This window comes from Athene noctua, chromosome 1, assembly GCF_965140245.1.
Source record: "Athene noctua chromosome 1, bAthNoc1.hap1.1, whole genome shotgun sequence".
NCBI lineage: Eukaryota > Metazoa > Chordata > Aves > Strigiformes > Strigidae > Athene > Athene noctua.
Window position 1 is genome coordinate 178,970,856 of NC_134037.1, and position 16,134 is coordinate 178,986,989.

General features: G+C 36.1%; 1 protein-coding gene across 2 annotated transcripts in view; it reads left to right on the forward strand.

Moving 5' to 3' along the window:
* The window catches only part of MAP3K15 (mitogen-activated protein kinase kinase kinase 15), a 90,676-nt gene that overhangs the window by 52,678 nt on the left and 21,864 nt on the right, over positions 1-16,134 (forward strand). For both annotated transcript variants that reach the window (XM_074906406.1, XM_074906396.1), the window contains exons 7-14: positions 3,779-3,949; positions 5,045-5,157; positions 6,186-6,345; positions 6,954-7,104; positions 7,489-7,596; positions 8,943-8,992; positions 11,929-12,024; positions 13,632-13,719. In XM_074906406.1, coding sequence (XP_074762507.1) covers positions 3,779-3,949; positions 5,045-5,157; positions 6,186-6,345; positions 6,954-7,104; positions 7,489-7,596; positions 8,943-8,992; positions 11,929-12,024; positions 13,632-13,719 — 937 coding nt within the window. The remainder of the gene's footprint in view (positions 1-3,778; positions 3,950-5,044; positions 5,158-6,185; positions 6,346-6,953; positions 7,105-7,488; positions 7,597-8,942; positions 8,993-11,928; positions 12,025-13,631; positions 13,720-16,134) is intronic.

The following is a 16,134-nucleotide window of genomic DNA, read 5'->3' on the forward strand; positions in this document are numbered from 1 at the left end:
GTGCCAAGCTGTTTTCATCAGGCTAGTAGCCCTGCAGAGTGATTCAGAGAGGTAAAAGAGGAGTGGATAGTTGGACAGGATGGGGAGACAGATAAAAGAAGCTTGTGTAGACTGGGAAGTGAGAAGATTGGTTCTGTGATTAAAGAAACATGGTGGAGTAAGTGGACAGGTAAATCATGTGCCAGTACTGCAATGAGCAAATTAGCACATTGGCAGAAGAATCAAGGAGCAGTTTCTGGAGGATGCAAACTATCAGGCAAAACTAAACTGGCAACAGAACACTGAGACTAATGGAAGTGATTAGAGGCTATAAAGGTGTCCTGCAGGACAACATTTTTTTTTTTTAGGAAAAAAAGATCTCTATGTAGTCATTTCTGTTTGAAAAGCCTTAGTTAATTGAAGCTTTTTCATTAAACCATTCTATACCATTGATAGTTCTCTCTGATTTTTTTTTTTCCTAATCCTAATGGTTTAGTTTCTTTCTCAAATACAGCCCAAAACTGTACATAGTACTGAAGATTAGTGTGCTGGGGATTTTTAAAAAGGCATCATGTTGCTTTTAATTTTTACTCTCCCTCCATTTCCTTTTCATTCCTAGTATTTTGCTGGGGGAGGGGGTGGGGGATGTGTTTTAGCAGTGTTTTATTGAGCACTTGCATAATTGCCCTAGTATTTAGAAACAGCTCGAAGATCTCTTTCTCTGTCAGTAGCTTTTGCAGTTAATGTGTTCACATAGTTTAGACTGTTTTTCTCTAGTTTCTGTGCAAGTTTTCGCAAGGCAGGATTTGTAGGGAGAGAATTAAAATGTGCTAACAAAGAAACTAGTGGGGGAAAGAATAGCATTATTAACAGGTCTCCCAAGGCATGTACTTTGTTTTAATATAGTTTCTAAATAAATTGTAGTAGTAGTCTTTTTTCTAGCTCATTTACCATTAAAATATATTTTGTGAAGGTAAAACTGTATTTTGAAAGAGTTTTCAGATTGTGATTAGTGCTTTTAAAAACTACTCCCCCAAACCCAGACAAACCATAAAGAATAACTCATATTTTCACTGCACGTGTATGTGGACTTGTTTAAGGTAGGATGCATCTTATCAGACATGGAGAGGCTAATGGATTGTATGTTGAAGAGCTCCAATGAAAAATGCCTATTTCAAAATTGTATTTCATTCCCAAAGTGATTGGGTTGTGTGATACCATGAGGAACATATGTATTTGAGTGCAAGCTGGCCTGTAATTAAGGAGCAGTAAAATGAATTGGTAGGGTCCTTTCTGTAGCAGCTTATTGGGATTCTGCTCTGACCTTGAGGGTTTAAGGTAGTCTTTTTTACTGTGTTGATAACAACACAGACCTGTTTCAAGACACCCTTAAAGAAATTATAAGATGTCAGACATGCAGATCTGACAGTGGGTGTGAAAGAAGAGGTGAAAAATCTGTCTTGGTCTAGCATAACAGGTTCTGCATATTATCCAACAGTAGTATATTTTCATATTGCCTTCGAGAAGTTGTTTGTAGCCTAAATTATGAGAATTTTCTATGGTTGTTTTTTGTTTGTGGGGTTGTTTTTTTTTTTCCCTTGGTTAGCTCTCTCTTTTGAGGATAGCTTTAGAAGGCGATAGCTGTTCCCAAATTTATAGATTATTGTAACTGGTATGTTGGGTTTGTATTGCTCAATGGGCATCAAATTATGTTGTGAAAAACAGAGTTTAATATAAAGGTATCTGAACTGATTTTTGTTTAATAATATCCTGTTAGATTAGTGTATACTTGTCATGTGCTAAATTTTGTTTACTTAATGTATTTTTAACAATGATTTTTTCCTTATCTTACCTTGAGAAGCCTTTAATTTTATTCTGAATCCTCTAGTACACTGTTTATTTAGGTCTTGGTCCTTTGAAAAGCTCCTGGTATTGTATTTGGTGTGTACAGGTTCATCCTTTGATGTCCAGAAGTGTTAATCTGCCACAGTGTCCTCTTTTAAGCAGGGTCTTCTTTTATGCTCTGTATTTCTTCTTTAAAGTTATGCTTTTTCAATCAGTAGATAACACCTCTTAATATCATTAATATTTAACCTGTTTTCATACGAGGCAGTGTTGAGTCAAAATTTGTCTTGTCTGGGAAGCAGTGATTTTTTAGTTTTCTTTTTTTTCATGTGTAAGTACTGTAAATTAGGTACTACTTGTGCCTTTCTTGTATCTTCTGCAAAGGCTTGAACCTGCCAACTTCTGTCACACATTATACATGACCTAGGACCTGCTGGACTTATCTTTTAGAGCCTAATTTTGTTCTAAGGTCTGTTTACTCAACTTTCCCTGTGTTCATATTAACAACAGTGAAACTTGGGTACTATTACTGAGAGAATCTGGTTAGTTCAGAACAAGTTTGGTTAGAGTGTGCTGATCTGTGCAGTGGATTTACCCCTGCACTTCTAAACTTCTGTTTATGTCTTGTAAAACTGAAAAAAGATACTAACTTTCGCCTTGTGTGCTCATTAGAGAAGACCAGTATTAATATTGGAACAACACTCGATCTGAAGAAAAAATGCTTTAAAAAATGTTCAGATACTTGCTGTGAAAGTTTACACTCTGCTAGTGACATCAAAGGCAGGATAAAGCCTGCACAACTTGCTACAAATCTCTTTAATCTCATTAGTTGTTCTCCATCACCTAACATGCACAGAAGTTTTGCTACAGATGTGTTGTTGGTCTTACTGCATCAGATGGTGACTTAAGGAACTGAGCCACTTTACAGTAAATATTAATCTTTTCAGGGCATGCAAATAATACATTTGATGGAAACTATTACCTGCTACTGATATTGCTGACAAAGTAATCACAGTGCTTAAGCCTATTCCTGGAGACCTAGGGTAGGGATCAGAAAATTGTAAACAGTTTTGAAAAGGAGTTGGTAAATATTTTAAATTTGTCTGGTGATTAAAAAATGTCTTGAAGAGGCTATTAAACTCTTAAGCTGTGTTTGCATTACTCTTGCAAATAGACATTTTTGTTTGTTTGCTCTAAGTGACTTTTTGCAATTAATATTGAATTCTAAACTTACAAAAGCAGCAAAGGGAAGCAAAAATTCTGATGTGTTTAATAATAATAAGGAATGAAAATGTTATTTAATCACTGATTTCTTATTGATATGATTGTTAAATATTTGTCAAAAGAAGCTGTATGATAGCTGTTAGTTTTCCAAATTTTTCTCTAATCTGAAGAATTTTAATTAAGAAAGAAATGCAGTTCAGTTTTGCCCTTTTATTCTTGTTGTAATTCAAAGGCCCCATGTTGAGCTTCACCATTCTTTTGTCTAACATAGGATTTACCTGGCTTCTCCTGTACTTAGTATTGCCTGGTATTGGTCATATGTGAATGAGCTGTCAGCTTGAATGTTGAAAATGGCCAGTTTTTCTAAGTATTGTCAGGAATGAACACTAAACTTGTTTATCATTGCAGGATATGCAGAGTCTGTCTGCTTATACAGGGAGAAATCAAGTTAGATGGCACATTTATTTCATAGAGGAGTTCTGGGCTTAAATCAGTTCTTATGTGTGCTAGAAGTAGAGCCCCCGATAGGAGAATACATTTGTTTTTTATCAGTCAACCAACCATCATACATCAATCTAAATAAAGTCAAGTCTGTATATAGTCTATATAAAGTCAAATCTGTAATGATGGATGGCTTGGGGGACAGATGGGGGAGAATATTATTCCACCATCTTGCAGCTACTGTTTCGGATCTGAACTCATTTATTTTATTCTCTGTGTTTATTTTCAGAAGAAATAATGCAGGTGACAGAGAGAAGGCATTACAAGTTATGCTTCAAGTCCTGCAGACCTGTGATCACCCTGCTCCAGATATGTTTTGCTTATGTGGAAGGATCTACAAGGATATGTTTCTTGATTCTGACTGTAAAGATACCAGTAGCCGTGATCATGCCATTGAATGGTAATAGAAAAAAAACCAAAATAGCTATTTATAAAAGTTTTCAGACTTTTACTTCTGGTTACAAAAAGCAGAGCTGTAAGAATTAGAAGATAATCATTCTGCTTACCTCTTGTTTTCACAGTCTGAGTAATTGGTGTACTGAGCACCAGATCTTTAGTTATGTGTTTCCTTGCTTCTCTCTTTAGACAATCATGAATATAGAATGATACACTTAGTTTATTGGGACACCCCCCCCCCCCCCCCCCCCGATGATTCACCCCTGTCTTTGTAGAGAAAATATACAATTAATCTGCTTCAAGGCCAAAATGAAGTACAAGTGAGACCATGGGACTTGCGTTGGTCATGTGTGCAAGGATGGATTCCACACTGGATCCCCAGGAAATGTAATGATCTACTGTGTATAGGGAAAAATATTGATAAACTGCATTATGGATTTTCTTAAGACAGTAAGGCTTGTATGTGCACACAGGCTCTCACTGACCTACTCTTCACATAGGTGTGTTTGTATAATCATACAAACTACTGCTGAGTACAATAATGTTAACAATGTAGGCTTGTACTGTAACTGTTAAATACTCCCCCCCCCCCCTTTTTTTTCCCCCCCAAATCATCTCAACATGGTTAGTGCAACATGGATGGGTAGTAGTGAACTTAGAAGATCAGATGGATCTCTTCATACTGCACCAGCTAGTGGTGGGCATTCAGCCTTTGTTAGCTGTGTCTCAGTTACCTTTAATGACTGTGAAGCTTTAAAACAAAGGTCTTGGAGCTTTTTCTTAAAACTTGCACTGAAGACTAATATTTCCATTGGTTTTCTCATATGAATAATATAATAAAATTGGGTTCTATCGTATTTAAGAGTGTTGCAGTAACCAGTTTGGTTTATTTTCATAAAACTACACAAGGTGGAAGGACATAAAACTAAGCAGAAGTTTTTCTTTCTCACCAAAAGCTACTTTCTTTCAAGCGCTCCTTGCAAAGAGTGCCATTGGTACCAGCTAGCCGTACAGTCCTTACAGTGAATTAATAACTTAAAATACCTACCAAAACTTTGCAGTATTTCAATTCTTCTATACACTTGACTCTTCTCTGCAGGTATCGCAAAGGATTTGAACTCCAGTCAACTCTGTATTCTGGAATTAACCTTGCAGTATTGCTACTTGTTGCAGGACAACAGTTTGAAAGCTCAATGGAACTGAGAAAAATAGGTAAATAGTCACACAAAGTGGCACAGACAAGTTTTTTGAGTCTCTCCCTATGAAGAAAACAAAATGCTTATAGCGACGAGTTGCATAGACAGAAAGGTGGTTCAGGCTTTTTTGTGGCGGGTCCTGGATGGCATTCTGAAACACAACGATCATGGAGGACCATTATTCTCCTTGTTGCTTTGGAGCAGCTTTCCAGTAACTTGTCCGATTTTAAAGGGTCCCAGAGATGGGAGAGGAACGAGGAAGGACAACTTCAGCACCATCTGTAAACTGCCTTTACTGCACCACAGAGATTATCCATTGCATAGCCAACAGGGGACAAAGACAGGAAGGGGTGGACTGTAGCCGAGCTCTCCTCGGGGTGCCAGGGGAGGATGCACAGGGCTTCTGTTGTCCCTGAACTGAGAGATCCACAGCAAGTATTGCCTGGAAGGATCTACCATGACAGTAACTAGTTGTCTACCTAGATTCACATCTTCCATGTAGATCCTAACTGAAACGTACCACTATACGTCTGTAAAGAAATCATATAATAGAAGCAGATACACAATTCTTCCTAGAAAGATAACAGTTGAAAATTATGTTTGGAATTGAATCCTTTCTGAAACACATGCTTGAATCTTAAAGGGAAAGAATGCAAAGGTGGCTTTAAATCATCCCCCTGGCCTTACCCTTGGGTGAACTTGCATAAGCCTCTAGCTGTTGATCTTGTGCAGTAGATGCAGATCTTGAGGACAGAGATTACACTGAGAATCGGGAGGCAGATAGACCACACAGATAGCACAAGAGTTTTTTCATCACTGTGTGTGGTAGGACTTCTGGCTGTCTGAACTGTATTTGGGATGTTATTTGCACACCCAGCCTTTGTGTTGGGCAGTGGTTTTTTTCTGGGGAAAACTTGCTTCCTTTATTTTTATCGCTAATGCTTAATTAAGTCTTATTTGTTTTTTACTAATAGACTTATTAAAAAAACACTTATTAGTGTTTTGCTAATAGAAAAATACGTTTTTTTAATTGAAATTTTACAGGTGTACGATTAAACAGTTTATTGGGAAGAAAAGGAAGCCTAGAAAAAATGAACAATTACTGGGATGTGGGACAGTTCTTCAGTGTGAGCATGCTGGCCAATGATGTTGGTAAAGCAGTACAAGCAGCAGAGAAACTTTTTAAGCTGAAACCTCCAATGTGGTATGTGGTAGAAGGCTGTACCTCAAGTGCCCAAGTATGGGGAATACACAAATTTAAAAAAATCTTGTAGTCACTTGGATAACAACTAGATTTTTCCATCTTAGATTGCTTGTAACTTTGACTTTATACTGTTCTTTTATTTTGGGAAGGATGGTAAGAAATTAAGTTACCCATCACTTGGGTTTATATCCTATCGAAGCACATTTTTTATAAGAAAGAATTTGGAAATTATTGATGATTCCTTGTGAAATGATTGTGAAAAGACGCATTATTTTCAGAGTTTAGCTATCTGCTGCTTCCCTCATCTACCGTCTTCTAGCTCATAATATCCTGTCTAATCACCATGTAACTACTCACATAACTATACCCTTTTGCAAAAAGATCTTGTTCATGAACATCCATGTGAGCTTATGACTTAAGATTTTGACTAAACTTGCTATTCTTTCCAGAAATCTGTAAAAAACAACACAATCATTTCTGTTACGGTAGCTTTTAAAGTAAAATAATTTTGCAGTTAATTTTTTGGATGTATACATCAGTTAAGTGGTTTTAGAATCTGGTCAAATTTTGTTTTCTCTCTGTTAACTCACTAATTCAATACATTCTAGGTACTTGAAATCATTAGTTCAGAATCTGATGTTAATTCAGCGTTTCAAGAAACTCACGATAGAACATTCTTCTAGACAAGAAAGATTGACTTTCTGGCTAGATATAATTTTTGAGGCAACGAAAGAAACAACTAATGGACTGAGATTTCCAGTAAGATGTTATGTCCAAACAAGTTTTGTATGTCTTATGTTTCTGGATAGGATATAACAAGAATTGGAAGACTCTAAACACAATATTTACATACTTATCTGCCTGTTATTTCATTGCATGAACCAAACCCGTATATTCTGCTAATCTTTATAAAAAAACCATTTAACCCACCAGCCTAAAAGCATTCTAAGAAATTCTTGTGATAATACTGTTTTGTTGTACATAGGAACACAGCTTCTTCCTGCCCTGTCTTGTCCTTCTCTCTCCCCCTGGAAATTTTTTAGGCCTTACTTTGAGATTACCCATTTTCTACATCAGAGCATCTGAAGATACTGTTGCTTATTAGCTGCTGTTTTATTAAGGAAAAATGTGCTCTCTCTTTAGGTTTTGGTGATAGAACCAACTAAAGTATACCAGCCTGCGTATGTTTCAATCAACAGTGAAGCTGACGAGAGATCTCTCTCTCTGTGGCATGTCTCTCCCACTGAAATGGTAAAATTACTAGCAGATGTGTTTCATGAATGCTGATTCATTGTGCTTAAAGTCACTCTTTTACATGTAGATTTTGGAGCACTTTACAATCATCTGAAGTTTGCTACATTTCTGTGATGCACAAGCCTCAATATCTATTTTATGCAGATATGCAAGTTAACTTCTTACAGAGAAAGTAGAAGGAGGGACCATGATTAGAACTCAAGTGGTTTTGACCTCTAGTTCAGATTTCACTTGGCCGTGTCTCTTAGAAACACTTGGGTTATTTGGTCTGCTCATAATATTTCTCATTATAATTGTGTGATTTTTATTAAGATGCAGCTCAAAGATAGATAAAAAGTAAAGATAAAGCCCAGTATTGTGTTTGATGTTTTAAGAATTTTTAAAATTTTAAAATTATAAGATTAGAAACTAGAAAAAATGGCAGCCTGTGACAGATAAGTGTCAAGAGATTAAATATTTGGTGTCATGGATTATTGGATAAGGCACAGGAGATTAGGAATGGAGTATAGACACAGTTATAGACAATGTAATCTTTTAAAAATGAGAAATAATTTCAGTTTTACATTGAAAGACTTGAAATCTGGAATGTATTTCACCACCTCTTCATATCAGAACAACATAGGTGGAGAATAGTCTAAAAATGTAGAGAGGCAAAGTGTGGAAAAGAAGGATCTAAGAGCAAGAGAAGACCACATAATTACCTGGATCTGTGAACTTCTTTTCCAGTACACTGTTCTACTTCACTACTTCGAGTGAATGTGTCTGACACAACTTTGCTTTATGGAACAAATTCTTGGTGCATATCTGGCAGTCCTAAATAAGATCCAGCTATTACCTAGAGATTTATGGAGGGCTACAGTCCTAGTCACAGGCTGTCCTTCCTCTGCTTTGCCATGTGCTCCCTGGGCCAGAGATGTTGGCTCAATACCTCTTAGGAGGATGTATGATGTTTCCTTTCCCTTCGAGCCTAGTAAGGCATGGACTGCTCCATGTTTAACATGAAATGTTGATGTATTGCGTGAAAACATAATGTCTGGTAAATTTTTCTTCAATATTTATTCTTCAAATTTAATTTTTCATGAGTAAATGTGGCCTTTACTTCTACTCCGTGCCACTTGTATTCATTTTCCCTCAAGTGAGTAAAACGGTAATGTATGGCCTTTCTTTACCTATACATTAATCTGATTTGAAATTGGGGGGGGGGGGGGGGGCGGGGGGGGGGGGGGGGTATGCGTTAAAGAAAGGAAAAGAGACATGTTGTTTTGCTTACCATGCTGTGACTTTGTTTTCAATAGTAAGTCAAGGTTAAACTCTGGTTGATTATACCTCTTTGTTCTTTACAGAAACAGATCCATGAATGGAATTTTACAGCTTCTTCCATCAGGGGAATAAGGTTTGTATGTCAGAAAAGAGTTAAATGTTATTTTGTTTATGTTTTATATTTCCCTGAAGTGGGAAGTCTAGATTCTGCCTTAAATCTCTGCTTTACGTTGTTTATTATAAAAGCTTGTTCTGTCCAACCTGCCTTGAAATGTCAACACAAAAGAGTTTGCCCCTCCATGTATGGGCAGAGCTGGGTGTGTGGGTGTGTATTTTCTCTCGTAGACTTCCCTGTTTTCAATTTTGTACCTGCTTTTTATGTATTTTTTCTAAATATTTCAGTGAAGTTATTGCCATCTCTGCATTTTAAAACCTGGAGGACAGAAGGAAAGAAGAGCCTAGAGCTCTTCTTGATTCTTTCCATAAGTGAAAGAACATTTGTCTGTTTTCCTTTAAGAAAAGAAAACCATGGTACCTCTTTCCTGTCTGGATTTCAGAAATGTTACTGATATGGCTCTATCTAAAAACCTACTAGCTAAAACTTGGATTATTAGAGAAATGTTAAATGAGGTATGGACATAGTTTGTGCTAAGGAAAGAATTCTGGAGCTGGAGGAGACTGCTAGTGGAGTTTCTCAAGGACAAGCCTTTAAACAGATAAGGTAGTTCCATTTTGTGATGCCTAGATTAATGAAAACATTAGTCACAAGTAAATGGCTCTACATATTAGTAGAAAAGAAGATCAGAATATTATATAGAAAGAATAGGATCGTTCTGAGAACTGAACAGCTAGAAAAGAATCACGTTTGATATTAACAACTGGAAAACACATTACTATATTGAGAAGGTAGTTTATATATCTTAAAGTGGGCTACTTTCCTGCTGGAAAGGTGAGAGGCAGAACAAGAGGAGAGGAAACAAAATGAAACCTGTCTGTACAGCCTGGCAGTGAGTCAGTGGCACTCTTGCTCTCTGCATTATGCAGGCTGTAGCTAAGAACCAGAAGAGCCCTAAGTACAGGGAACATGAGGTGGGCTTTTGCCCTCTCTGAGTTGGTGGATCAGGACTTTCTAGGGATGAAAATGGCTGTTGTCTAGGGCCACTTGTGTGGGTGCATAAATTTAAGTGCTTGACAAACTTTCTGATTCAAGTACAAGCATAAATTTAGATACCTAATGAGTTCTGTAATTCTCAACGCAGAGTTTCTGGGCCACGATTTTGACCATAAGCACTAAGTTTTAGGTCCCAAGATCTGTCTTCTCTGAATGTGTATAATTTGCTTAACCAAATAAGCTCAGTGAAAAATATTTCTCTGAATAAAGTAAGTGATGAAAGCCTACAGTTGTGGATTTGAACATAGATTGTACCATAACTTCAGTATTTCCTTCTACAAGCAGCAGGTTTTGATTTAAATTAATTCAATGTGATACTTTGTTTTACCACTCCGGTGCAATGTGAGTGGATGTGAAGTTGTCGTTACTGAAGTCTGTGGAGCTGATTGAGCATAACTTAGCATAACGTTTCTGAAACATATTAATTACCTTCAGTCAACACATTGCACAGAAATTAATCTTTGAGAAAGATAACTTTTAATTAAATAGAAGCAAACAATTAATTTGCTTCGATTCTTAATCACTCCCGGGGATTACAAAGCTCAAAGAGGCAATCTTTTTAAACTTAGTGGAATTAGATGTTTGCTTTGTTTGTGACAACTCACAATTGCTATACTTTTGAAACTGCATGAGTTTTAGTAAAAAAATGTAGCGGTCTCAGTTAACTTATACTCTGTCAAACCCCTTAAACTGTACTTACACTAACCAGTTCATCTTACATACCACATGTGTTACACTGTTTATAATACAGTATTGTTATTTAGATACTGTCTTCTCTATCCTATATTTGCCCTTGGAAGAATCATCTTGCTTTGTCTCTTTGTTCTTGTGTCAGGTTAATCCACCTTGATACACTAGAAATTGCTATACCTGAACCAAGCTACAGATTGGCATAGTGTATTGCCACATATTTCTAAAAAAATATTCTGGCAAAATTCTAATTTTTTGGAACATTTGTCAAAAAATGAGATGTTACAGCAAGTTGAATTTACAACATTCTGCGACTTTACTATAGTCTGCTGTAATGTGTTTTAACTAACTGGCTCAACAGAGGCTAATCAAAATCTTAGAGTATGACTAAACAAATCAGGCAAGAATCTAATCAATTTTATTAATTTAATGCACAAAAATAATGACAATACCCTAACAAGCATTACAACTTGGCATTTATGTAGAATAATACTGAAGTTCAAGTGTTCGGAATGATATGAGATGAATTCCTAGATTTATTTTTGTATTGATATTATGTTTTATGGCCTCTTCACTTTTTGCTTCAGTGCATTTAGATGGGATATGTGTGATACTGGCAAGAGAGAATATGCAATAAATAATCACTTTGTAAAAATTATTGCTGCAGTTTGGAGTAAGTATTGGTCATCCCAAAACTTGTTTATCAGTATTAAGGCCACAAAATTATATACTGTGAAGGATCTGCTACATTGTAGGTATTTCCTAGTTCAGTTTTACTGTAAGAGTAATGGAATTATAAAAACCAGAAATCCTTGTCAAGCTTAAAAGGAAGGCTTTCCTGATAGTTAGTGTCAAAGAAATTCACTTTCCATTGAGGTGTCATCAAATATCAAGAAATCTGATGGAACTGTGTAAAAATGGAAGGGGATGTCAACAACAATCAAACCTCAAAAGACTTCAAACAAATGAGTATTTTACAAAAGTAAGCAGTAGCATAATTATTTTTCAAACTGGATTATAGAATATATAAATAAAGCTTCCAGTCATAAGGAAAAGAAATATAATCGCATACTACACCTCTGAGGTAATTAGCTGTGAAAGAGATGTTTGCTAAGTGTTTGTAATTTTTTAAAAAAATAACTTCTTCTCACTCTATTTCTTCTAACAGTTACATCCAAAATAATATTTTCTTAATGTGAATTTTACAGTATTTCCAAGTTTGATGAACGATGTTGTTTTCTTTATGTCCATGACAACTCGGATGACTTTCAAATCTACTTTTCTACAGAAAACCAGTGCAGTAGGTGAGTTCAGTTTGTGTGGGTATTGCATGTGGGATCTGTGTCCCAAATAGAATTGATTTAGTCAAGACTGAAAAATGACATTTTTGTTTGAGGAAACAATGATTTATTTCTTTACTTATTTTTTCTTGTTGAAGAAGCAATGAGCTAAACTCAGTGATATTTAAGGTGATGAGAGCAGTGTCCCATTACACCTGTTGGCTGGTTCTGATCAGTTTACCTACAAGTCATTAGGTCTGAGAAGAGGCTTAAGTGACATTCTAATTTATAATTGCTATCTTCTTTTTCTGTGTCTTGACTGTGCCATGTAAGGTACTATATTGGTTTAGATTCCCTTATGTACTTGTTCAGTTAGATATAAGAACAACTAAATGTAATAGAAATTTCTAGCTTATATTGTGTCACAGGTATTTTACTGTCTGTGCCTGTATTCAAATACTTCCTGATGCTGTCTCTAAACAGTAAGCATACTAACTGAATTTCAGGCCTAAATCTTTACAGACCAAATTCTTCCTGGGACAGATATTTGGCATATAAACCTTCTGAATGAAGGAGGAATGACTTGTTAATGCACTTAATATCTGGGGTTGGATGGTATATTTACTTTTCTTGCAATAATTATTATTTATGTATTACATGGAATAAGCTCAGGTTAATAGCTTTGCAGAGTGCAATGGGTAAAAGATAGGAAACACCAAAATTAATGCTACCTGCTCAGCCTTAACTAAACATCGTAATTTGTGTTATGAAGCATGGTCACATTTTTTATGCTTATTCAGTGGACAACAGGAGTCTGTTCTAGACATGTGTCTCTATTAGTCAGTGAAAGAGATGTGAATATTTTATACTAATTTTTAATAATTGTTAACCATTTGTTACGGAATTTGGAAAAAGGTGAGTGGCTCAGGCAGGGAACTACAGAAAAAGATGGTCTTGTACTTAAGGATCTCCATCTCATCCTCTCAATGAAATTAGCCAAAACTCTGTTCTTCAAAACATGTTACTACTTTTATATTCTTGGCTTTCTGGATGCCTGACTAGAAACCACAAAATCTGCTTTTCAGAAATACTGAGTAATCACACTTGCAACCGAAGTCCATAGCAATATCTGAATTGAACTGAATGTAATAAAATTCTCATCACTACACAAAAGGAGAACCACCCAGTACACCCAGTATCATGTCTCAAATTTAGCACTACTGAATTGAACCACTGATATCCAATACTTAACTTTTTAATATCTCAACTTCTTTCTCTAATTTTATTTGTAAAGTCAAGGCCATGTAAGCACTTTCGATCAAAGTATACAGCAAAAATATTTGAGTTTGATCTACCAAGATTTAACTATGCATTTACAATGAGAAGCAAGTATTGGGTTCTGCTATAGCAAATAAAATATTTTATAAATAAATAGGCTTTTCACTGTATGTTTGATGTTCTTCCTCATTTAAAATAGGATTAATATGGAGAAAGCAAGTAACAAAAGAAGCCTATGAACATGATAGTCACTTTGTTGCCTTGAAAGCAAAGCCCACTTTGTGAAGAATCTGTTTAATCTCCTTCTAAAAGGATATTATTCTTTGATCCTGTGCTATTTATTGCTTTTTTAGATTCTGTGGGTTGGTGAAAGAAATCTTGTCTGATGCAGTTGGCAGTACTTTGGAACTAGAAGGAGAAATAGATGGAGACACATTGGAGGTATGTCAAGGATAAAAGATCCAAGAACTCTGAAACTTGTTCTTGGTCTTCCCTGCACTTTCATATCAGTGTACTAGAAAGAGAGTAAATGGTATTTATCTCCTTAATTGTATATGAGATTTCAACTCTCACAAAACTCTATACAAGAGTTGCATTCATTTGAAAAAACACATTTTTACTGAAGTGAGCCTATAACTACTGTAAACTGCATAAATCCCTAATGAAGGCTGTTACTGATCTTGTATTTGTGTTGTGAACAATCTGTAGATGAGAATCATCTGATATCAGATGGCCTAAGTGCATAGAAAAGATAAGATATTAAATAAATTCTAAGAAAAAGCCTTTTAGCAAAGGTAATTCAATTTTTCTAGATGGTATCTGATACTGTTACTACTCCAGGTAATTTCATTTAACAGACTTTTTCTGTCACAGAGATTTGCAGATATTTAGGATCAGATTAATCCATTGTGCTTTTGGCTTATCACTGAGACATCCATGTTAGGAACCTAGTATCTGTAGGCTTTCTTTATAAGCAGTACAGAGGTAAAAAATAAAACAAAACACCTTGGAAAGGCTTATTCACATTTTATGTAGAGTCAAGCTAGGGTAGGTGAATCCATGTCTTCATAAGACACATTTGCTCATGTCCAGATTTGTAGCACTAAGTACATATCCTGTGCTTCTGTTTGTTTTGAAATCTGAAAAGCTATCATAAAAAATAGGTTGTAACTTTTATTTGTGGTCAAGCAAATTCAATCAATCTGATTAATGAGTGTAAAAACCCTACTGTAGTTTGTTTGAGCTGGGTCTCTTTCTGACCATGTCTAATGCCAGCAATTCTCTTAGGCTTGCAATTCAGGGCAGCTTTTTATGATAGTGAACCTTTTGTAGTACCCAAGGCTTCAAAAGAGGATTTAGACAGTAGAAAACTCTCTACTGTACTGTTGAATGTAATTGCATATGGTGGGGAAGATGAGTCTTTGCACTGAAGTTTGTGCATCATGGCCACAGAATTCTCCCCTCAAGTGAAAAGGACAAGATATGCACATCTATCAAACCCAGCTTAATACATACACCTATGATCTCAGCCTAGGATCAGGGCTTTGCCTTGGAAAAGACAGGGTATTATCTATAGCTGCAGATTTTACATTGCATATTGATGTACTTAGCTAACAGCAGGACAATCTCCAAACAACACAGTCTATGCAACTGTATAATTATTGTCTCTCAGAGGAAGTGAGCTCACTGTCTTGAGCCTTCTAAAAACTGCGCTGGAAGAATCACTTGAGCATGCACAGCAGGAATCAATCCTGCATGAATCAATGGCATATGGAGAATTGACTACAGAGATTAATTTAAAATCTTTAATCTGTATAATTCTATGTATCTTGACGTTTTCACAGTTATCACCTTGTACTCACTGTTTTAGATCAGGACATTAAAACAGAAATCAAGATACAGAAGGGGAGGACTAATTTGTTTATCTTATAAATGAGCTGAGACACTTACTGTCTTTCAGCAGACTGAGCTCTTACATTTAAGAAGAGACAACATGGAAAACACAGCTTTGTATGGCCTTGATGGGCTTGACTAGCACAGAGAAAGCAAAAGTTCTCACCATTAATAAAACAACTGTTTATATTTGTGAAGAGTGAGAAATAACCTTGGGCACAGTTTGGGGGAAGAAAGTACGATTTCAGTCAAAATTCTTATGAGAATGTTGTCCCAAAGGGTTGTGCATTTTGGATTGCAGTATTATTTGAAAGCAACTACAGTTTAGTTCTACAGCTGACTAGCATCTGGAAGGAGGGTGAGTTTGGCAGTCCTTTCTACCTTAGGGTATTTGCTTTTGGATATTGATGTTGAAGAAGTTCCTATGACTTTAAGAGTACCTGCTGTACCCCAAATAGGATATCCTAGAGGTCAGACAGCTCTACCACATTCATACAGAAGGTCAGCTATGAACACTTGTTCACATGACTAATAGTTGAATTGCACATCCAATGGATCACATATTTGGATTTTTGGCAACCAGCAGAAACCAGTTCAATTTTTGTAGCTGTTGGAAAGAGTGGAGGCAAATGTAAAGTGGCATCAAGTGTATATGAGTATATTAAACCATCTACTAACTAGAACTGAACTATAAATCTCAGTGATTTTCATGTATCATAGGACCCAGACAAGTGAACATAGGTTTCTCCACAGTAATTATAGAGTTGGCTTAGGACCAGTCTGTTGCAGATAGGGTTGCTGTCAATCTTAAATTCTGCAATGTGACTGCTGTCGGTTTTCTGCACAGTTTTATGTCATATGATAGCTGGATATGCTCCCACCAAAGAACCCGACAAGTTTTACATATGGCGTTTTGGGTTAGTTATGCCTATCATATAACAAGATTATGTTATGAACTGTCAA